The 22,656-nt window shown below is 45.4% G+C and overlaps 3 protein-coding genes and 1 pseudogene across 3 annotated transcripts in view; all 4 read right to left on the reverse strand.

Moving 5' to 3' along the window:
- KIR3DS1 (killer cell immunoglobulin-like receptor, three domains, short cytoplasmic tail, 1) overlaps nt 1–22,656 on the reverse strand; it is a 154,830-nt gene that overhangs the window by 39,910 nt on the left and 92,264 nt on the right.
- Nucleotides 21–19,304, reverse strand: LOC614781 (putative killer cell immunoglobulin-like receptor like protein KIR3DP1). Its single transcript, XM_059877337.1, has 8 exons — nt 19,263–19,304; nt 10,495–10,831; nt 9,313–9,609; nt 3,278–3,577; nt 2,249–2,299; nt 1,382–1,504; nt 594–646; nt 21–482 (listed from the first exon to the last, which is right to left on the reverse strand). Exons 1-8 carry the CDS (start codon nt 19,302–19,304, stop codon nt 360–362), a joined length of 1,326 nt encoding a protein of 441 aa, XP_059733320.1. The 3' UTR covers nt 21–359.
- LOC132342757 (killer cell immunoglobulin-like receptor 2DL4) overlaps nt 18,393–22,656 on the reverse strand; it is a 10,094-nt pseudogene continuing 5,830 nt past the window's right edge.
- The window catches only part of KIR3DL2 (killer cell immunoglobulin-like receptor, three domains, long cytoplasmic tail, 2), a 55,954-nt gene continuing 52,295 nt past the window's right edge, over nt 18,998–22,656 (reverse strand). The window contains 1 exon segment of the mRNA NM_001098089.1: nt 18,998–19,031. Within this exon segment, the coding sequence (NP_001091558.1) occupies nt 19,025–19,031 (7 nt within the window). The 3' untranslated portion in view covers nt 18,998–19,024.

Below are 22,656 nucleotides of genomic sequence, written 5' to 3' on the forward strand. Positions count from 1 at the left end.
AATTTGAAGAATCAACTGGCAATTTTTTTATGCTTTATTGGAACTTTAGAAAAAGTAGGATGATCATAGTAACCTACCAGATGTGTGATTGATTATACCTTCTCCCCAAATGGTGAGATAGATAAAATGTAGTCCTAGAATAGCCAGGAGATTACTAAGAGGTTGTGGGATTTTTGAAGACGATCCTATAATTCTTGGACTGCACTGTTACCTCAAAGTTGCTGGGCTGCTTTGGAGGAGTAGGAGTTTCCACGGAGGAACCCCTTAAAAAAGAGATCTAAGTCCTCAATTTGTAACACTCTATGTGCTCACAGCCTGGGACCAGGTCAGGGCTCAGCATGGTCTTGGTTTACATTGAATTATTCATAGATAATGGGCTCAGTGAAGGGATGCATGTGGCTCAGGGGAGCGGGAGTGAACAGTCTCTTGGAGACGGTCCCGTGGTTCAGGTGGGCGTATATCACGTCTTCTGCTGCAGGATCCTGAGAGGAAGGAGGTGTGAATGATGGACTGAGACGTGATCTTCGAAGGCTGGGGCATTGGGCATTGGAAGGGCTTAGGCTATGGCAAGGGTTTGGCCTGGGAGGATTCACCTCGCTGTTTACTGTTCGGTCTTCATTGGGCTCTCCTTCCATGATGGCAACATCTGCGAATGGAAGAGAGTCAAGGCTCTTCAGGGTGGAGGCAGTTATTCCAGACCTCCGTATCTTTGATGGGGATATCAAAGCCAGAAAAAGGCAGGGGTATACCCCAGGTGTAGAGACTGTCTACTACACACACACACACACACACATACACACAAACAACCATATACAAGCCCAGCCATTCACGGACTGTCTCATGAACCTGTGCAAACCCATGGGCCCATCCTATGTCTTCTGTTATGGACCATCCTTTTCTGTGTAACAGCAGATTCCCAAGATCATGTAGGGAATAAGAACAGATGGCTGTGGTTGAAGAGAAGAACAGGGCTTGGAATGTCCCTGGTGGCCCGGGGATTAAGACACCCACCCCCTCCCATCCAGTGCAGGGGCCACAGGCTCTATCCCTGGTGGGAGAACTATGATCCCACCTGCCTTGGAGCAACTAAGCCCCACGTGCTGCACCTGCTGAGCCCACGAGCTCTGCAGCCTTGAACTGCACCCCAGCTCCACAACGAGGATCCCCCATGCTGCAGCCAAGACCTGATGCAGCCAAGAATAAATCAACACATATTTTCATAAAAAGAACAGGGTTCCATGGGTCTCTGGAAGATGTTCCATCTGGGATCTCAACACCAGAAATCAGTTTTTAACCTACAGGAAGTGAAAACTCCATTCTCTCCTATGAGTCCACCTCCCACTGGGTCAGATGATGCTGAGCTCGCCACCTTCAGACTTACGATTTTGGGTAGAAAACCAGTGACAGACAAGAGCAGCGAGGATGATGCTGGTAGAGGTGAAGGCTATGACAAGCCCAAGGACAATGTACCACGTGCTGGAGTGTTCTAGAGGAAGCGGTGCTTCTACCAACAAGCAAGTGGAAGAAAATCTGATTATTTGTTGAGTAGGCTGTGCCCCTACACACTGGATTTATTGTATCCTTGTGTCAAACTGTCAGCATCTGTCAACCTGACCAGTTATGGTCTCCACTTCCCAGGAGGTACCAAAACATCCAAGAGAGATGCTAGCAGTGGATAAAGTAAAGAGGTTGTGCAAGACCAGCTGAGGTCTGAATCAAGGTCTCCTGGGCATCGAAGCAATTATTGTCTGCTGCCCCGTATGACAAGGCATGGCATTTTTGCATGAATGGAGACCACGTTAATGCACAATACATTTCCCCTCCATCCACATAGACCTGGAATGGAATCCTCAAGAAGACATGACACTTATATATCTGAACCGTGGAATGCTTAGTTCATAAAACACTAACAGAGGAATAACACATATTTAAGGTGCTCCCTAAAATTCTCCCCTTGTCCTCCCACATCCATCTCCAAAGATCCTGGTGGAGGGAAGGTAAGCATCTCCCTTAAGCATGGGGTCAGGTCACTCTGACCCACTTCTCCAGTTTAGAAATTTCCAGTCACAGAGCATGAGAAGCTCAATGCCCCCTGTGGGTCTCCTGCAGACCATGGTCTCAAATGCTAACTTAACAGGGACGTTGAGGAGCCCAAAGTCACAGAGCTGGGAGGTGGCAGAGCCAACACTCACACAGGAACCCTCTGTCTTCTCAGAAATTTGCTGAGATAGGAGACCGTCTTGCTTACCTTCTGTGGTATGTGGATCCGTGGTTGATTGGCAAGTACTTGTAGTGGATCCTAGGAGAAAAAAGACAGGGGTGAATAAGTAACCTTCCTCATACTGACTGAATGAGGAATATTCTTTCTGGAAGGTTGACCTCCTGGCTGTCCTTGACTCTGTCATCCCTCAGAGCACTGATGGGATGAGGGGAGACCTTCTGGCTCCTCCCCGTGAATGCGTTGAGTAGACCCTCCATCCTGGAGATGTGATGGTGGAAGGATGTGGGATGGATATGTCTGGTGGTGAAAGACAGGTGTAAGCTAGAGACATTCTCTCTGCTCCAGGAATGAATGTCTATGCTCCTTAATTGGGAAATCACCTGTATGTCAGAGCTGCTTCTGGGAAAAGACTAAGAGCAAGGAGCCAATGCAATCTCTGATCTTCCCAAATCAGCCCAGCCTCTCCTCCTCCTGGGTCTACCCTGACCTTTTTCTTTATTGCCTGGATAGACAGGATTCTGATGTGGAGCATCCATACTGGAGGTGGAAGAGGATTGAGATCCCATCTACCATCTCTCTTCCTCTCTAGTTCTCATTGCCTCCATTTCTCCAGAAGCCCTAACGTTCCCCTGACACCAGCACAGAGCCCTAGAGATAGAGCTCAGTGATAGAGTAAGATGTTATGGAAAAACCCAAATGGACTTCTTGGCCAACGCAATGTGATTTAGTGCATTGTGAAGCATGGGAATCTTCTTGGGGTTCTGGAAACAAGAACATTGGAGTGGGTTGCCATTTCCTCCTGTAGGGGACTACATGTTGTTCAAATTCTTCACTATGACCCGTCAGTCTTGGTGGCCCCGCATGACATGGCTGATAGCTTCGTTGAGTTATGCAAGCCCCTTCACCAGGACAAGGCTGTGGTACATAGTGGAGATACTGAAGGACAGAGGAGTCTGTTGTGCTGCAGTCCAGGGGGTCACTAAGAATTGGACACAGCTTAGCGGCAGCAAGCTGGAACAGCAACAAGAAAGCATGGGCCAGGAAGAGGTTCTTCACCTGTGACAGACAGGAACAGTGGGTCGCTGGAGTCTGACCACGAGTAGGGAGAGTGAGTGAAGGAGCCGTAGCACCTGTAGACACCGCTGTGGGCTGGGGTCCCAGGACCAAGACGGAGCTCTGCCTGGAGTGCTCCATGGGGGCTCCACCCTCCAGCAAGTGGGCACCCAAGGTTCTGCCCCTCTCTGAGCAGATGGAACTGGTCAAAGGCACTTTCGGAGCTGCAGACCAAGGTCACATTCTCTTCTGACCTCACCACGGGGCACCCCTGGGCTGAGAGAGAGGGTTTCTTGGACAGACCTGGAAGGAGGAGACCTTGATCTTAGAGCACAAAGTAACTCTAGTCCTAAGTATAGGACTAAAGCCGGAAGTGTGCAACAAGAGAAGCACTGCAGTGAGAAGGCCGCCCACTGGCAGGAGAGAAAGACCCACAGTAACAGATACCCAGTACAGGGAAAAATTCAAACATAACTTTAAATATGGGTGTTGTTTAAAATCCTTTTTAAAAAAAATAAATAATTTTTAAAATGCAGTGTCATTTAATATCCTTTTTTAATGATCTGTTTCCAGAACTGAGATTTTTTTTAATTTTTTAATATAAATTCATTTATTTTAATTGGAGGCTAATTACTTTACAATATTGTATTGGTTTTGCCATACATCAACATGAATCTGCCATAGGTGTACACGTGTTCCCCATCCTGAGCCTCCCTCCCACCTCCCTCCCCATACCATCCCTCTGGTCATCCCAGTGCACCAGCCCTGTATCCTATATCATGTATCATGAGCATCCTGTATCATGCATTGAACCTGGACTGGCGATTCATTTCTTATATGATATTATACATGTTTCAATGCCATTCTCCCAAATCATCCCACCCTCGCCCTCTCCCACAGAGTCCAAAAGACTGTCTATACATCTGTGTCTCTTTTGCTGTCTCGCATACAGGGTTATTGTTACCATCTTTCTAAATTCCATAGATATGCATTAGTATACTGTATTGGTGTTTTTCTTTCTGGCTTACTTCACTCTGTATAATAGGCTCCAGTTTCATCCACCTCATTAGAACTGATTCAGTTGTATTCTTTTTAATGGCTGAGTAATACTCCATTGTGTATATGTACCACAGCTTTCTTATCCATTCATCTGCTGATGGACATGTAGGTTGCTTCCATGTCCTGGCTATTATAAACAGTGCTGTGATGAACACTGTGGCACACGTGTCTCTTTCAATTCTGGTTTCCTCGGTGTGTATGCCCAGCAGTGGGATTGCTGGGTCATAAGGCAGTTCTATTTCCAGTTTTTTAAGGAATCTCCACACTGTTCTCACTAAAGTCAGGAACAAGACAAGGGTGCCCACTTTCAACACTACTATTCAACATAGTTTTGGAAGTTTTGGCCACAGCAATCAGAGCAGAAAGAGAAATAAAAGAATGCAAATTGGAAAAGAAGAAGTAAAACTCACTGTTTGCAGATGACGTGATCCTCTACATAGAAAACCCTAAAGACTCCACCAGAAAATTTCTAGAGCCAATCAAGAAATATAATAAAGTTTAAGGATATAATATCAACACACAGAAATCCTTTCCATTCCTATACAATAATAATGAGAAAATAGAAAGAGAAGTTAAGGAAACAATTCCATTCACCATTGCAATGAAAAGAATAAAATACTTAGGAATATATCTACCTAAAGAAACAAAAGACCTATATATAGAAAAGTATAAAACACTGGTGAAAGAAATCAAAGAGGACACAAATAGATGGAGAAATATACTGTGGTCATGGATTGGAAGAATCAATATAGTGAAAATGAGTATACTACCCAAAGCAATCTATAGATTCAATGCAATTCTATCGAGCTATCAAGGGTATTTTTCACAGAGCTAGAACAAATAATTTCACAATTTGTATGGAAATACAAAAAACCTCGAATAGTCAAAGCAATCATGAGAAAGAAGAATGGAACTGGAGGAATCACCCTGCCTGACTTCAGGATCTACTACAAAGCCACAGTCATCAAGACAGTATGGTACTGGCACAAAGATAGAAATATAGATCAATGGAACAAAATAGAAAGCCCAGAGATAAATCCACACTCCTATGCACACCTTATCTTTTTTTTTTAATACAAGTATATAGTTTGCAATTAATACAAGTTACAGAACGCAAAAGTCTTATTAAATTGTAAATTTTCTATGGCTATAACAAAAGGATTTGGGACACAGGCCTGTATAAAATATGACTGACTGTAGCGAAAGAAATAGGTACTATGACGACTGGTCCTTATGAAATGTCCGGTCCAAGTTCCAAGTTCTTCTGTGCTCTGATGCTCGCAGCAAGTTTCCAAATGGCCCATTGTTCAGGCCCACTCTGTTTATGGGGGACGATCTTAGGAGGAGGTGGGGCTAATCCACGGTCAAGCCACTCAAGAAGTCGTTTGTCATAGTAATGTTCCATCATAGTGTCAGTGACCTTCCATATCACACACAGTGTTGTTAATATCATCTGAGCAGTCAGATAACCACATACCATGGGGTCCCCAATCAACAATAGTATGATTAGCCACAAACATTGATTTTCTTGATTTGGTTTGACATTTGTCCCAAGGAATGGGAGTATAAGTAAAGTTTTTATAAGTAAACCCTTTGCATAAAGTTCTTTGTTCTTTCCCTAACTCTTTCCCTAAAGTTTCAATAGTATAAACATGGTTTACAGACAAAGAAAGGGCAGTAAATAATCCAAGCAGTGTCTGAAACTCTTCTTTTGGAGGCAGGACAAAAGCCCAAATTTGTCAGCCCAAATTTGTCGGCTGACGTTTATGCACAATTTTGCTGGGCCCATGCACAAGGGAAGGACTTCATAGCCTAGAGAAATATTAATTAGTTTTCTTTCCTTCCCAGGGTGTGAAGGCCCTTTCATGTACAAGGGAGAAAGCATATGTATAGAGTCATTAGTTGAAATGATTGGTCCTCTCTTCGTCCATTCGACCACCTGTAATAGAGGGGGGTTGGGTGTTAGTCCAAGCTTGAGCAGGGGGAGGTACAGGCCAAAAGACTGAGCATTGCCAGGAGAATGTATTCAGGACTCGGAGGCAACCCCTGTTGAGAGACCAAATTTTCAGCTTGATTAGTAGGGCTTTTATTTGTCTCCAAGTGAGGAGATCATTGGGGTGCACACCTTATCTTTGACAAGGGAGGCAAGAATATACAATGGAGAAAAGACAATCTCTTTAACAAGTGGTGCTGGGAAATCTGGTCAACCACTTGTAAAAGAATGAAACTAGAGCACTTTCTAACACCATACACAAAAATAAACTCAAAATGAATTAAAGATCTAAACGTAAGACCAGAAACTATAAAACTCCTAGAGGAGAACATAGGCAAAACACTCTTCGACATAAATCACAGCAGGATCCTCTATGACCCACCTTTCAGAATATTGGAAATAAAAGCAAAAATAAACAAATGGTACCTAATTAAAATTAAAAGCTTCTGCACAACAAAGGAAACTATAAGCTAGGTGAAAAGACAGCCTTCACAATGGGAGAAAATAATAGCAAATGAAGCAACTGACAAAGAATTAATCTCAAAAACAGACAAGCAGCTCCTGCAGCTCAATTCCAGAAAAATAAAGGACCCAATCAAAAAATGGGCCAAAGAACAAAATAGACATTTCTCCAAAGAAGACATACAGATGGCTAACAAACACAAGAAAAGATGCTCAACATCACTCATTATCAGAGAAATGCAAATCAAAACCACAATGGGGAACCATTTCATACAGTCAGAATGGCTGCTGCCGGGGAGGCAGAGTGAGGAACTCCGCCCGTGGCAAAGGTCATGAGGAAGGAGGCTTGGCATAAGCAAAGGCGGGATCGAGCCTGAGGAGTCCCCCTAGAAATTCTCGAGCATCTACCCCCAAAACCAGAGTCTGCCTACTTTACTACCTTGTGCTCTCACCTACACCTCTGACTTTACGAGGGGCTGTCCCCCACCATCTCTTTTGGAGAAGGAGTTAACTTAGAGCTCCAGTTAATAATAATTCCTGGGCATGATAGGAGTGTTTCAACCTACAAACTCCTCTGAAGGTTCTCTAGCCTGCCTGACAGGCTTGTCCGGCCATATGTGATTGTTCACAGCCTCCCAACCGTGATAGGCATGAGATGCTTTAAACCTTCTAAAAACAGGTTTTTAGAGAAGTTAGAAAACTATTAGTATAAGTATAGTGGGCTGATTAGAAATTGTGTTGGTGAAGGGTTTTTCATTTGTTGAGCCAATGTTTGCTGCTAAGTCTCCACATCCCCTGCCCTTATACACATTAATGAATATATAGAAGAAATAAGTATTAACCTTTGATATTAATCATGTTAGACCTTAGGCTAAGCAAATTCTTTCCTTAATTATAACCCACTACACCCTCACCCTATAGGAATGTAATTTTATCTGGTACCTTCGGAAGGTGGCATCTGTTTTAAAAATAATCACCCCTGGAGAAATAAGTGTTCTGGTTGACTGGCTGCTGTCACAAGGAGAGGGTCATAAATCGTCAGCAGGCCCCCTGACCAGAAGATGATGTAACACCCCTAAGACCTCTGTATACATTTGTATGAAGCACCTGACTTTAATAAAAATCAGGACTGTTTACCCCGTGTGACTTTTGTATAACATCTCAGTGTATAAAAACAGACTCAGTGTATAAAAACAAAAAATGGGATCAGTTCCTCGAAAGACTGGTCTCCCCATGTCGTTCTTTCTCTCACCTTCTGGCTGAATCCCCATCTGGAACGTGGAGGCTCGTCAAGCCTACTAATTATGCCTGGGCTTCTAAGATCTGACCGGGGAGGCCTTAGTGTCTCCTCTCCTTCAGGAGAATGGAAGGACGCCTGCGGCCTATGTAGGTGACATAAATTCCTTATTTTGGAATTTTATTAGCTTTCCACGTAAACCAAGTTATTCAGCCTCTTTTCTCCACTGAATTTTCTCACTGAGCTATCCCTATTTAACCACTCTTTATATCTTTAATAAACGCTTAATTGACCTATTGTTTCCTGATCTCTGAAGCCGTCTCCCCTTTGAATTTCCCTGGGTCCACCGGGGCTGGACCCCGGCAAGGCTGCTGTCCCAAAGTCTACAAGCAATAAATGCTGGAGAGGGTGTGGAGAAAAGGGAAACCTCTTATACTGTTGGTGGGAATGCAAACTAGTAATATCCTTTTTAAAAAAAATATATGTATATGAATAGCTGAATCATTCTGTTGTACAACAGGAATTAACAACATCTTAAATCAACTAAACTTCAACAAAAATAAGTAAGAAAAAATAGATTTAAAAAATCAACCAGAATGGGCTGTTCTTGAAAAACAATCTACTAACTACAGCTGGGACCATCAGAAAACATGGTACTGACCCAGAAGCAGACATTATGGAGTGGAAATTGCCAGAATCTCACAGGGTCTTTGACCACCTCATTCTTAAGGGAGTGTTCAGTGCTGTCCTGCACGATCCCAGGGGCTGGACATGACTCCTTAGTGGGAGGGTTGGGGGGACCACCCCCCCCCCTTTGTGCAGAAGGATGCATTAAACCACAAGGCTGAGCAACTTCAGGGTGTCAACCTCCATCTCGATCACCCAGGGGCCAGACTGCAAGGGCGTCTGGTACCACAGTGTGCTGCTGACAGAGCAAGGGAGCTCTGACATGAAAGCAGGAAACCAACCCCTTAACCAACCATCATTGGCTGCCTGAGTGGGGAATTGCCCGGGTCCCTGCTCTGGTACATTTTTCTCCGTTGGTCGTTCTTTCACATTCTTGCTCCTTCACTCTGTCACCAGCTGTGTCTTCTCCTTAGCACATGGCAGGGACTCTGTTCTCTTTTCCCTTCTGCTTTCACACCTCCTCTCTCTCTGGTTTGTTCCCTCTCCCGAGTTTGTGAGTGTCTCTGCATGCCTGTCATTCTCTCCCAGGACTGATGCTGGACTAGACACCAGACCTTCTGTGACACAGAGAGCAGAAGGGACTGGTCTGGCCACACTCACCTGTGATGACGATGTCCACAGGATCGCTGGGAGCTGACCACTTATAGGGGGAGTGTCTGAGAGAGCCGTAGCATCTGTAGGTGCCTGCACTCGCCAAAGTCATGGGGCCAATGACGAAGTCAGCTGGGGCATGCCCACGAGTGAGCATCTCTCCATGTCTCTGGAAATGTCCTGTGCTGTTTTCTTGGTGAAGGATAAATTTGTCCAACAGCTGTGAATGACAGCATAGGGTCACATTCTCTCCTGCACGCATGAGGGGGCTGATGTGGGCTGAGATGGAGGGTTTTGTGAACACACCTAGGAGCAAAGAGCTTGTGAGCTTCAGTGAGTCACCCCACCTCAGCGTTTCCCCTGACATCTGAAGGTGTGAAAAATGTCCCTGTGAACCATCAAAGTCAATTACCCTTCCTGTGTGTTTTGTTGCATTTTCTTTAGCCTTGTTCTCAGGTTCTGGCTCATGCTTTTCTGTTTCTCTTTGCTCAAAACCTCCAGCCTCTTTTATATTTATTGTAAACTGTTTAGCTGTTGGAGCTGCTCTCAGCTTCATGCATGCATACTCAGACACTTCAGTCCTGTCCAACTCTCTGCAACCCCATGAACCATAGCCTGCCAGGCTCCTCTGTCCATAGGATTCTCCAGGCGAGAATACTGGACTGGGTTGCCATGCTCTCAGCTTCATCCTGTCCCTAATATGTGTGGTGGGGAGCTGGGTGGTTCTGACGATGCATTCTGTCTCTGTTCACACTCATCTAGAATGTGGGTGATGACTGGCAGGAGATTGGAAAGGAGGTGGAGAAAAAAGGGAACATTTCCCCATCTGTGACCCCACCTCATGCCTCTGGAGACATTCCTGGGACTCCTCCCTGGGGCTCCAGCTCCTTTATATGGGATTACAGCTCCCTACTGGGTGTCAGGTGCTGGATCAGGGTCGTTCCCCATCCTCCCTGGTGGCAGGCAGTAGCAGCATCCTGTCTAACTAATGCCTAGGGAGACTCCTCCTTTCTTTGCTGGAGCACCCCATCTATTCAACACCCTGAGTTTAAACTCTCAGAGTGGTTTCTCTTTCCTGGTTCATTCCTGGCTGGAAATCCTGAGTAAATCTTGGACCACATAAGGAACTTGGACCTAGGATGTGATTGCCTGCATAGATGGCTGTCCCAGGCTGGACTGGACCCCTCCTACCTGTGACCACAATCTGCAGGGGGTCACTGCTTCTGGAAAACACAGGGAGAGACCTGGACAATCTGGAACATGTGTAGGACCCTGCATGTTCTCTGGTCACCGGGCCAAGGGTGAAGGTGTTGAAATGATGTCCCTGGAGCTCGGGCAAACTTGTCCCATCTGTTTTGAACAGTCTGAATCTCTTAAGTGGAGAACAGAAGTGACACTGAAGAGTCACAGTCTGTCCTAAGGGAACCATGGGGCTTGGCCAGGCTGACAAAGAGAGGTTGTCATATTCACCTAGGAGAGAAGGAGGCACAGGTTTTGAGAGGAAAACAGGAATGGTCCCCTCTCCCCACTGGTCTTGTTAGAGTGCTTCCCCTTCAATTCTTCCAAGGCACCAACCCTAAAATGCATCACTCTGATATTCAAGGACACCTGGGGCTTGGGGACAGACAGAGACACAGTCAACCCAGGACAGACATCATGGAGATTCTAAGAATATGTTTCTCAGCAGTGATTCTTATCAGAAGAATAACTCCTTGGGTTGACAAAATGTTTTTGTTGTTGTTGTTGTTGTTGTTTTTGTTTGTTTTGTTTTGTTGATAAAATGTTGAAAACTCACTCAGAACACAAAACACTGGGGATTCCTGGGTGGTCCGGTCATTAGGACTCAGCACTTTCTCTGCTAAGGGCCCAGGTTGAGTCCCTAATCATGGAACTGAGATCCTGCACGCTGTGCGATGCAAGCAAAAGAAAACACCACAAAAAAACTGACACATGGAAAAGAAATGAGAGTGCTTCCCTGTTGGATTTTCTGTAGCTCAAACGGTAAAGAAATTTCCTGCAAGGCAGGAGAGCAGGTTCAGTCCCCAGGTAGGGAAGATCCCCTGAAGAAGCAAATGGCAACCCCGTCCAGTATTCTTGCCTGGAGAATCCCATGGACAGAGGAGCCTGGTGAGCTACAGTCCGTGGGGTCGCAAAGAGTCGGACACGACTGAGTGACTAACAGTGACACAGGTAACAAGTGATAGAGCCACTTGACTGAAAAGAAGGAAATAAAGCTTGAACGTGGCTCCTTTGTTAGCTAACCTACATCAAATGTGTGACAAGGTCCAGGTGGCCCTGCCTGATGAGCAGATCCTTCCCTGGGGTCAGGTCTAGAGGGCGGTCCTGCAGATCCTGTTGTTAAGGGCCAGTTGGAGATGCCAGGAGCCAGCTTGTAGGGGAGGGTCTGTGGGGTGGAGCCTCTTGCTCCCCTCTCATGATAGAAATGGCACCCAGTGGGCCTAGCTCCCAGCTCCCAGACTTCACAATGTGCCTTCAGGTCCAGAGTCCAGAGGTGGGCTAACCTCTGGGGAGAGTGAAGATGAGTATCAAGGCCAATAGGAAGACCTGGGATCCACAGGGCACACGGCTCTCACTGCATCGACAGGGGACTCACCCCAGCCCCCAGTATCATCTGCATCAGCCCCAACTACTCTGCTCAATAGAGAAATAAGGGATGGGGAGGACCCACCCACAGCTGCCCAGATCCTGAGACTGACACAGAACCCTAGAAGAAAACCACATCAGAGATGGCTTGTCCTGATGGACCCCACACTCCTTGCACCTTCATGCAGGGAACCTGGTCAGTGATGCGAGGATCCCCCGATTTCCACCATAACCCTCTCCAACCGTGTCTTTCTGGATTCACTGAGACTCAGGAGGCTGAGGAGTGTGGGGCACATGGCTCGGCTTCTGTGAGACAGGAGGCAGAACTGAGCAGAAGGTGGGCGGTGTTGGTACATTTCGCCTGGCTCATGTCACATGGGAAGATGACCAGCCTCTTCTCATGCCAGGGATGGAAGTCTGACTTGAGCCGCATCACAGAGCACACCTCATGATCCAAACATCACTTTTTGTTTCCCTAAACACTGTTAACCTAAGAAGATTCAAACAGATCTTACCGCCTTTAGGAAGTAGAAATGGTGATTCAGTGTATACCATGCAGGATGCTTTGCCCAAGCTCTTGATAAATCTCATTAACCTTAACTCTTTGCAGAAGAGAAATCACATGTTCCCTCCTCGTATGTCAGGCTCTGTGCAGGTTGCCAATTAAAAACTCATTAATAGAGACTTTTATTCTGCATTCTTATGAGAGGACCAGACTTGCAAATTATGGTTCTCTGAAAATATTTAAAAATTCTACATCGTAATATGTGTGTTTAAGAAACTAACTGTGTTAATTTCAGGTGTACAACAAAGTGACTCACTTATACATGTACATACATCTATTGCTTTTCAAGTTCTTTTCCCACTTAGGGAGTTACAGAATATTAAGTAGAATTCTCTGTTTTATACAGTAGGTTCTTGTGGTCATGCATTTTAAATATAGCCGTGTGTATATGTAAGTCCCAAACTTCCAATCTAACCTCCTCCTGACACTATCTCCCTTGGTAACATTAAGTTCATTCTTTGTGAGTCTGTGTTGTAAATAAGTTCATGTTTTTAGATGTCACAAATAAATGATATCATGTGATATTTGTCTTTCTCTGACTCTTCTTCATCTGAAATTATTTCGTGACTGTGAGTGGAAACTTTGCACACACAACACTCTCTCTATCTCTCTTTCTTCCTCCCTTTCCAATCCAAGGACCACACATGTGCACAAAGATAATGTGTGTAAAGATGACTGTGGTGTTTTTTTGGGAGGGGGATTTGTTCTGCCTTCAAAGGTGGACAACCTTGCTTACTAGATACTCATGAACACAAAATATGTCAAGTAGAGACTTCCAAGCTCCAGAATGCTTGAGTGAGGGGTGTGTCCACAGCAATCAACTCGAAACTGGGGCAAAATTGCCCAGCTGTTTCAGGACTCCAAGGGCAGACATACATCCAGTTCAGCTGTTGTTCATAGACAGGAAAGAACCTCAGTAAGGGCAGCGATTCCACACAATTTTACTGGGGGTGGGGGTTGTTAAGATTAGTGATGCTTTGTAAGTAATAAATCTGGTCTCCTCTTGATCATTATGTATGTAATGGAGTAACAGTACAGTCAACTTTCTTAAAATTTCCTCTTATTTACTTAATATCATGTTTCAGAATTGATCTGTATTCTTTGTCATTTCAGTTTGTGCATTTTTACTGCCATGTAATGTTTCATTGCAGATATAGATACCACAAATTTTAAAAAATTAAAAAAAATTATTGAAGTATAGTTCATTTCTGCTGTACAGCAAATTGATTCAGCTTGACATATATATTTTTTCCATTGTGATTTATGGCAAGATACTGAATAAAATTCCCTGTGCCATACTGTAGACCTCATTCTTTATCCATTCTATGTATAAATAGATTTCATCTGCTAATCCCAAGATCACAGTTCTTCCCTCCTTGGCGACCACAAGCCTATTCTCTATGAGTTTGTTCCTGTTTCATTGATATGTTCCTTTTAGATTCCACACATGGGTGATATCACAGAAAATTGTCTTTCTCTTTCTGTCTACTTCACTTAATGTGTTAATCTCCAGGTTCACCCATGCTGCTGCAAATGGTATGATTTCATTTTTTTAATGTCTGAGTGGTATTCCATTCTCTGTGTGTATAAGCATATACATCTTCTTTATCCATTCATCTGTTGATGGACAATTAGGCTGTTCCCATGTCTTGGATATTGTAAGTTTTGTTGCTATAGACATAGGGGTGTATGAATCTTTTCAAGGTATAGTTTTTTTTTCTTCCAGATATATGCTAGGGACTGGAATTGTTGGATCATATGGAAACTGTTTTTACTTTTTTTGAGGAACTTCCATACTGTTTTCTACAGTGGCTGCACCAGTTTCCACTCCTCCAACAGTGTAAGAGGGATTCCCTCTTCTCCACACTCTGTCCAGCATGTTATTCATCAACTGTCTAATGATGGCCATTCTGATCGGTGTGAGGTGGTGCCTCCTTGCAGTGTCGATTTGCCTTTCTCTGCTAATGAGCAATGCTGAGCATCTTTTCATATGCCTGTTGGCCATCTGCGTATCTTCTTTTAAACCACAGGTATCAATTGTGAGAGTGACGTCTATGGATTTTGTCTAAAATGAATGACGTCTCTGCTAATGTCTCATGAACGTGCTCTGAGTCCAACCTCACATTGTTTGTCAAGGGACAGAGTGATGAGGTCCTCAGGAAAAGAATAGTGACTTTATTTGGAAAGCCAGCAGACCAAGGAGATTGTGAACTTGTGCCCCAAAGAATCATCTTACCTGAGTTAGATGGGCTTCTTGGGGAGTGAGAGGGATGTTCCAACAGTGTTTACTGAATGTAAAATAACCCTAGCCCATGGGGAAGAAAATTCCAGAAAAGAGAACAATACCGATTAAACACCCATGTGTGAACTCACACTTTCACACTTACACACACACACACACACACACACACACACTAAAAGAGGAGGAGGTGTTGCTGGTTGTTGCAGTGTTTTAATTAACTAGTTAATGGCTGTGCTGGGTCTTTGTCACTGTGCACAGGCTTTCTCTAGTTGTGGGAAGAGGGGCTGCTCTTTGCTGTGTGCAGGGTCTCTTTTCGCTGCGGTTTCTCTTGTTGTGGAGCGCCCATTCTAGGCACATGAGCTTGAGGCCCACAGGCTTAACAGCCCTGAGGCATGTGGAATCTTCTCGGTCTTGGGATCGGGCCTGTGTCCCCCACATGGGCAGGCAGATTTCCAAGCACTGGACCACCAGGGAAGCCCTGTTGCAAGCTTTTTTCCCCCCTAATTTATTTATGTTTAATTAAGGGCAATTATAATACTGTGATGGTTTCTGCCATACATCGACATGGATCAGCCATAGCTATACTTATGTCCCCTCCACTGTGGAAATCTTTTCATCCTGGAATCCTTTGTTCTTGAAGCTGTCCATGCAGGTCTGGTCATAATGTCCCTTTAAGCCCCTAACAAGACAAAAGGTTCTGTCCGTTCTGTCACTTTTTATCTCTATACGAATGGGAAAGTGTTACACCTTTTAAGTTCAGAGCCTTGAGAATAGTCTGACTCTTTCTGATCCCATGGGCTGTGACCTGCCAGGCTCCTCTGTCCATGGGGGTTCTCCAGGCAAGAATGCTGGGGTGGGTTGCTATTTCCATTTTCAGGAGATCTTCCCAACCAAGGGATTGAGTCAGGTTTCCTGTATTGCAGGCAGATTCTTTATCATCTGTGTCACTAGGAAAGCCCACCAGTAAAATAATGGGATTCAATATTTCCTCCCACAGTTAACATTGCCATTGTTTTCCATTTACTTTTATCATGGACATGGTGGGATTTTGGCATCATGCTTTCACTCTCAGTGTAGCATAACACTGACGTGGAATATACCATACATTTAAAAATAGAAGTATGAATACAATGCTAGATTTCTAATTAAAAAAAAAAAGGTATGCAACAAGCAAAAAAGATTTACTGTATAGCATGGAGAACTATAGTCAATATCTTGTAATCACCTAAAATGGAAAATAATCTGAAAAATAATGTATGGTGCTTGTATAACTGAAAATCACATTGCTGTGCAACTGAAACATTGTAAGTCAACTATATTTCAATAAAATATGTGTATGATGAGATTAAAAAATGGAACCAGTAAATAAATAAATTTTAAAACAAGATGAAAGAAAATGAAGTCACTCAGCCGTGTCTGACTCTATGCAACCCTATGGACTGTAGGCTGGCAGGCTCCAATGTTCATGGGATTTTGCATGCAAGAACACTGGAATGCACTGCCATTTCCTTCTCCAAATAATGCAGGCCAACCGCAGCATACTCCCTGATGGTCTGTGTACTCACTCTCACATTCCAACTCTGCATACAGTGTATTCACATGGGCACCCTGAGCTTCCCAAAAGAGTCTCAGCCCAGATGGTGGGTTTGTGGAAGGTCCCTGGAAGGAAATCAGAGGCTGAGTCCCAGGACTTCCCCACCCCTCACTCCCCAGCTCATCTCATGAGCCCTTCCAGGTTTCACCAGCATCACTCTAGAATCCCAGTGCCCTGCCTTGCCCCCACCAAGTTCCTGGGAATCAAGTGAGAGGACTCACCTGCAGGGTTCGGGGTCCTCTGGCCCAGACTCAGCCCTCAAGTGAAAGATTTGCCGCCGAAAGCTTGGGCTAATTCTCTCCCCATCAGGATCCCTGGCCCCTCACGCTGTCTGAACCCTGAGGTTCCCATGAACTGGGGGCAGGGTGGGTGTCCCATGCCCTCCTGTGGTGCCCTCCCTGCTCTGCACAACTGGCCGAGGAAGAAAAGCTCAGAGAAGATGGAAGACATGTCTGCAGCTCTGAGTGCCCAGCTGCCCCCCTCCCTGCTCTGTACAGATGAGGAGACCACGGGGCCCTAGAGGACAAACAGGATGTGGTCCCTGGGGGGCTGCTGCCGCCCCTCAGGACTCCCACGGCCATAGACTCACAACAGGGTGTGGCCCCTCTCTGGACCCAGTGCTGATGTCTCCAGACAGGGCTCAGGAGGCATCTCACCCAGACATGAGGTCTCAGCTCTTTCTCTTTCTGCCTGGTCTAATCCCCTGCTCCAGAGGGTGGGACCCAGGTTCTCATTCTGAATCAGCCCTGGACAGTTTGGCTCCAAATAGGACTCAGAACTTTATTTTCCCTGTCCCCTCCAGAAATGGAATTTACCTCTCATCTTGGGTCATTTCATAAATTATTGCAGAGCACCTACTATGTACCAGGCATTGGTGCCACACAGCAGAAATACACCCATGACCTAGGTTAACCCATCTTCTGTAGTTGGTTGAAGAACTTAGATTCTGCAGAATATAGGCATCAAATGCTAACATTCAATTATTTTTTTAAAAGAAGATATATAAGAATAACTGGGGTGCATGTCTACACTGTGAACATTCAGAAAAAGGAAGATTATGATATCTGGTCCCTGCACCTAAAGGCCAAAAACAAATAAGGATAATTAGGGGGAAAAAATGGAAACAGTGATAGTAGCAACACAGGAGCCCCAGAATGTCTTCACTTTAAGCAATCTTGACATTTCTTGGTAAAAGAGTTCTTGGGTGGTTTAGTTCTAAGCCAGGAGAGACTTCACACACACAGAGCTCAATGAGCAACTAAGGCTCCGTGGAGCTTGATTTTCACCCCATTGGCCAGCTCAGTTCACACCGGGGTCCTCATGGTGTTATCCTCTTCAGGCCCCCGCTTGGTTTAGCCAAGCCACATTGTGCCAACAGTTGATAACTTAAAAGGCACAAGATTCTCAAATCCTTGGCTTTGGTGAAAAGAAGCAAAAAAGACAAAACATGCAAATATTGATGGATTAACATAACATGTGCAAAGCCTCCCTGGGGCAACTGTTCTCTCTGTAGCCCTCAGTGATCTGGAGTGGAATGTCCAGTAGAATTCTCTCTGATTATGGGAATTTTAAAACATCTGCTCTGTCCAGCACCATGGCACCTGGCCACATGATGCTACTGAGCACTTGAAATGTGGTGGGTGTGACTAAAGAACTTAATGGTTTACTTCATATACACGTAGAGTCATTGTCTGTACCACGTGGCTGGGTAAGTACTTTATCGGCCAGTGCAGATCCAGACTGAGGGGGATCTTGTTGTCCTGCTTGTACCCCTGGAATCCCAGCACCCTCAGTGCACACAGCTGGGAAAAAGTTGAGGGGCCTTCCCCGATGGCTCAGTGGTAAAGAATCCTCCTGCCAATGCAAGAGACATGAGAGACGTAGGTTCGATCCCTGGGTCAAGAAGGTCCCCTAGAGAAGGGAATGGCAACCCACTCCAGGATTCTTACTGGGAGAATCCCATGCACAGAGGAGCCTAGCGAGCTACACAACGTCATGGGTTCGCAAAGAGTCGGACATGACTGATCGACTTAGCATGAAGACACACACAGCCTCCTGTGGCAAGTGGCACCACACTGGATATCTCAAACAGAATATACTTCATCTTTTATTTGGACAACTTGCATTGCTTTTGTTATTGTTTCATGGAAAGCATTTTGTTTTAAATATAGCAGTCTGCACATGTCAATCTTAAACTTCCAGTCTATCTCTCCCCCTCATCCTTCCCCTCTGTAACTGTTTGTTCTGTAAGTCTACAAATCTGTTTCTGTCTTGTAAACAAGTTTATTTTTGTAAACTATTACTGAACACAGGTTTTTTTTAATTGGCTTTCTTTTATTTTAAACTGAATAATTTGAAGACTCAACTTCTAAATTTTTATGCTTTACTGGAATTTTCAAAAAAGTAGGATAATTATGGTAACCTACCCTGTATGTGCAATTGATTAGAATAAATTCTCCCAAAAGGTTAGATAGTTAAAATAGAGTATTAGAAAGGCCAGGAATTACTAAGAGGTGGTGGGATTTTTGAAGTCGATCCTATAATTCTTGGACTCCACTCTTAACTTCAGAGCTGCTGGGCTGCTTTGGAGGATGAGAAGGAGTGCCGTTTAAAAAGAGGGCACATCCTTTAAAAAGAGATGTAGCTCTTCAATTTATAACACTCTGTGTGCTCAAAGGATGGGGCCAGGTCAGGGTCAGCATGGTCTTGGTTTACATCGAATTCCTCATAGATACTGGTCTTGGCGAAGAGGTGCAAGAGGCCCAGGGGAGTGGGAGTGAACACTGTCTGAGAGAGGGTCCTGTGATCCAAGTGGGTGAATATCACATCCTCTGCTTATGGGTCCTGAAGGAAGGAGATGTGAATGATGGAATGAAATGTGATCTTCGAAGGCTGGGGCATTGGGCATTGGAGGGGCTCGGGCTATGGCAAGGGTTTAGTCTGGGAGGACTCACCTCACCATTCACTGTTCTGTCTTCTTTGGGCTCTCCTTCCATGATGGCAACATATGAGAATGGAAGAGAGTCAAGACTCTTGGGATGGGGGTGATTCTTGTAGACCTCTATATCTTTGTCGGGACATCAAAGCCAAAAAAAGCAGGGGTGTGCCCCAGGTTGCTGAGTCTGTCTACTCCACTAAATTAAAAAAAAAAAAGTCAACATCCCATATACAAGCCCAGCCACTGACGGACTCTCTCAGGAATCTGTGGAAATCCACGGAGCCCATCCTACATCTCCTGTTATGGACCATTCTCTAATGTGTATCAGCAGATTCCCAAGATCATAGAGTGGAGAAGAACAGATTGCTGTGGTTGGAGGGAAGAACAGGCCTTAGAATGTCCCTGGTGGCCCAGGGATTAAGGGTCAACCTTCCAGTGCAGAGAGTGTGCATTCTATCCTGGGTGTGAGAACTGAGATCCCACATGCCTTGAAGCAACTATCCTCAATGCTGCAACTGCTGAGCCCGCGAGCTCTGGAGCCTTGAACGGCACCCCAGCACAGCAGTGAGGATCCCTCATGCTGCAGCTGAGACCTGATGCAGCTAAGAATAAATTAACACATATTTTCATAAAAAGAACAGGGTTCCATAGTTCTCTGGAAGATATTCATTCAGGGTTTACAACAATGGAAATCAGTTTTTAACCTACAGGAAGTGAAACGCCATTCTCTGCTATGAGCCCACCTCCCCCTGTGTCAGATTACGCTGTGCTTCCCTCCTCAGACTTATGATTTTGCGTAGAACACCAGTGACAGTTTGGCTCTTCATACTTACTTTATGGGTAACCAGTGACAGACAAGAACAGTGAGGAAGATGCTGGTATAGATGAAGGCTACGGAGAGCCTAAGGAGAAGGTGCAGCTGGCTGGAGTGGCCTTGAGGAAGCTGTGATTCTGCCAACAAGCCAACGGAAGAAGGTCTGGTTATTCATTGCATACACCCTGCCCCTACACACAGGAGTTATTGTATCCTTGTGTCAAAGTGTGTCAGCAGCTCTCAACCTGATCATTATGGTCTCCACCTCCCAGGAGGTACCAAAGCATCCAGGAGAGATGTTAGCAGTGGATGAAGTAAGGAGGCCATGCAAGACCAGCAGCAGTCTGAAACCAGGTCCCCCTGGTTCCCATGCAGTTTTTCTCTGCTGCCCCATATGACAAGGCATGGTGTTTTTGCATGAATGGGGACTGCTTTAATCCTGCATATATTTCCCCCTCCATCCACATATACCTGGAATGGAATCCTCAAGAAGACACGACACTTCTATTTCTGAACTGTGGAATGTTTAGTTCATAAAATACTAACAGAGGAATAGCACATATTGAAGGTGCTCCCTAAAACTCTCCCCTTGTCCCCCCCCCATCCTTCCCCAAAGATACTGGTGGAGGGAGGGTAAGCATCTCCCTTAAGCATGGGGTCAAGTCACTCTGTGTCACTCTGTTCAATTTAGAAATTCCCAGTCCCAGAGAATGAGAAACTCAATACCCCCTCTGGTTCTCATACGGACTATGATCTCAAATGCTGACATGACAGGGACGTTGCGGAGCCCAAAGTCACAGAAATGGGAGGTAGTAGAACCAACACTCACACAGGGACCCTTTTCTTCTCAGAAATTTGCTGAGCAGGAAACCGTCTTGCTTACCTTCAGTGGTGTGTGGATCCATGGTTGATGGGCATGTCCTTGTAGTGGATCCTAGGGGAAAAAAGCCAGAAGGGGTGAACAGTAACCTTCCTCGCCCCCCCCCCCCATAGGAGGCCTCTTGTTTCTGGAAGGTTGGCCTCCTGCCTGTCCTTGACTCTGTCATCTCTCAGAGCACTGATGGGGGAAAGGAGATCTGGCCCCTCCTCGTCAATGCATTGAGTAGACCTTCCATCCCAGAGAAGAGATGGTGGAAGGAGGCGTGAAGGATATGCCTGGTGATGAAAGACAGCTATAAGCAAGAGACATCCTCTCTGCACCAGGAATGAGTATCTATGCTCCTTAATTGGAAAATCACCTGTATGTCATAGGTGCTATTGGGAAACATTAAGAGCAAGGGGCCAATGCAATCTTCATCCTCCCAAATGAGCCCACCCACTCCTCCTCCTGGGTCCACCCGGAACCTTTTCTTTATTTGCCTGGATAGACAGGACTCTGATGTGGAGCATCCATACAGGAGGTGCAAGAGGGTTGAGATGCCATCTACCATCTCTCTTCCTCTCTGGTTCTCATCGCCTCCATTTCTCCAGAAGCCCTAAGGTCCCCTGATGCCAGCATGGATCCCTTGAGGTAGAGCTCAGTGATACAGTAAGATGTTGTGGGAAAAGTCAAACTGCCTTTTGGGCCACCACAATGTGATTTAGTGTATTGTAAAGCATGGGACTCTTCATGGGGTTCTGGAGGCAAGAATACTGCACAACAAAACTGACCACATTTTGTCAGAACTCTTCACTATGACCCGTCAGGCTTGGGTGGCCCTGCTCGACATGGCTCATAGCTTCATTGAGTTGCACAAGCCCCTTCACCATGACAAAGTTGCGATCCATGAGGGGAAAAAGTGAAGGACAGAGAAGTTTGTCGTGCAGGACAGAGGAGTCTGTTGTGCTGCAGTCCATGGGGTCACAAAGAGTGAGACACATCTTAGCGACTGAACAGGAACAACAAAGCATGGGCCAGGAAGAGGTTCCTCACCTGTGACAGACAGGAATAGTTGGTCGCTGAAGTCTGACCACGAGTAGGGAGAGCGAGTGAAGGAGCCGTAGCACCTGTAGACCCCGCTGTGGGCTGGGGTCCCAGGACCCAGAGGGAACTCTGCCTGGAGTGCTCCATGGGAGCCCCACCCTCCAGCGAGCAGTCGCCCAAGTTCGTCCCACTCCCTGAGCAGATGAAACTGGTTAAAGGCGCTTTCAGAGCTGCAGACCAAGGTCACATTCTCCCCTGACCTCACCACTGGCCCCTCTGGGCTGAGAGAGAGGGTTTTTTGGACAGACCTAGAAGAAGGAGAGGCACTTTCGTGAGACAGTCTCTTCCCGAATCCCATGTCCTTCACCCCTGAACTGAGAATTCACACCCTTGGTTCTTCTCAACTCTCTCTCTCTCTCTTGCTCTCACTCTGTAATTCTCCCCTATCTCTCTCCTACTTTCTCTCTCTAGGTCTCTGAAATTGCCTCCCTCCTAATATTTTTCCTTCTTGTATTTTTTTTTTTAACTCTCTCTACTTCTCCTTGGATTGGTTGATTTGATCTGTCTTCTTTGATTCTGAGGTGCTCATTCTCTATCTCGTCTCTATCTTTCAGCATTATTCATCTATCTATTCTACTATCTGTTTATATCTCCATCCACCGTTCTATCTACCCATCTTATTATCTATCTATA

This window comes from Bos taurus, chromosome 18 (genome assembly GCF_002263795.3).
Source record: "Bos taurus isolate L1 Dominette 01449 registration number 42190680 breed Hereford chromosome 18, ARS-UCD2.0, whole genome shotgun sequence".
NCBI lineage: Eukaryota > Metazoa > Chordata > Mammalia > Artiodactyla > Bovidae > Bos > Bos taurus.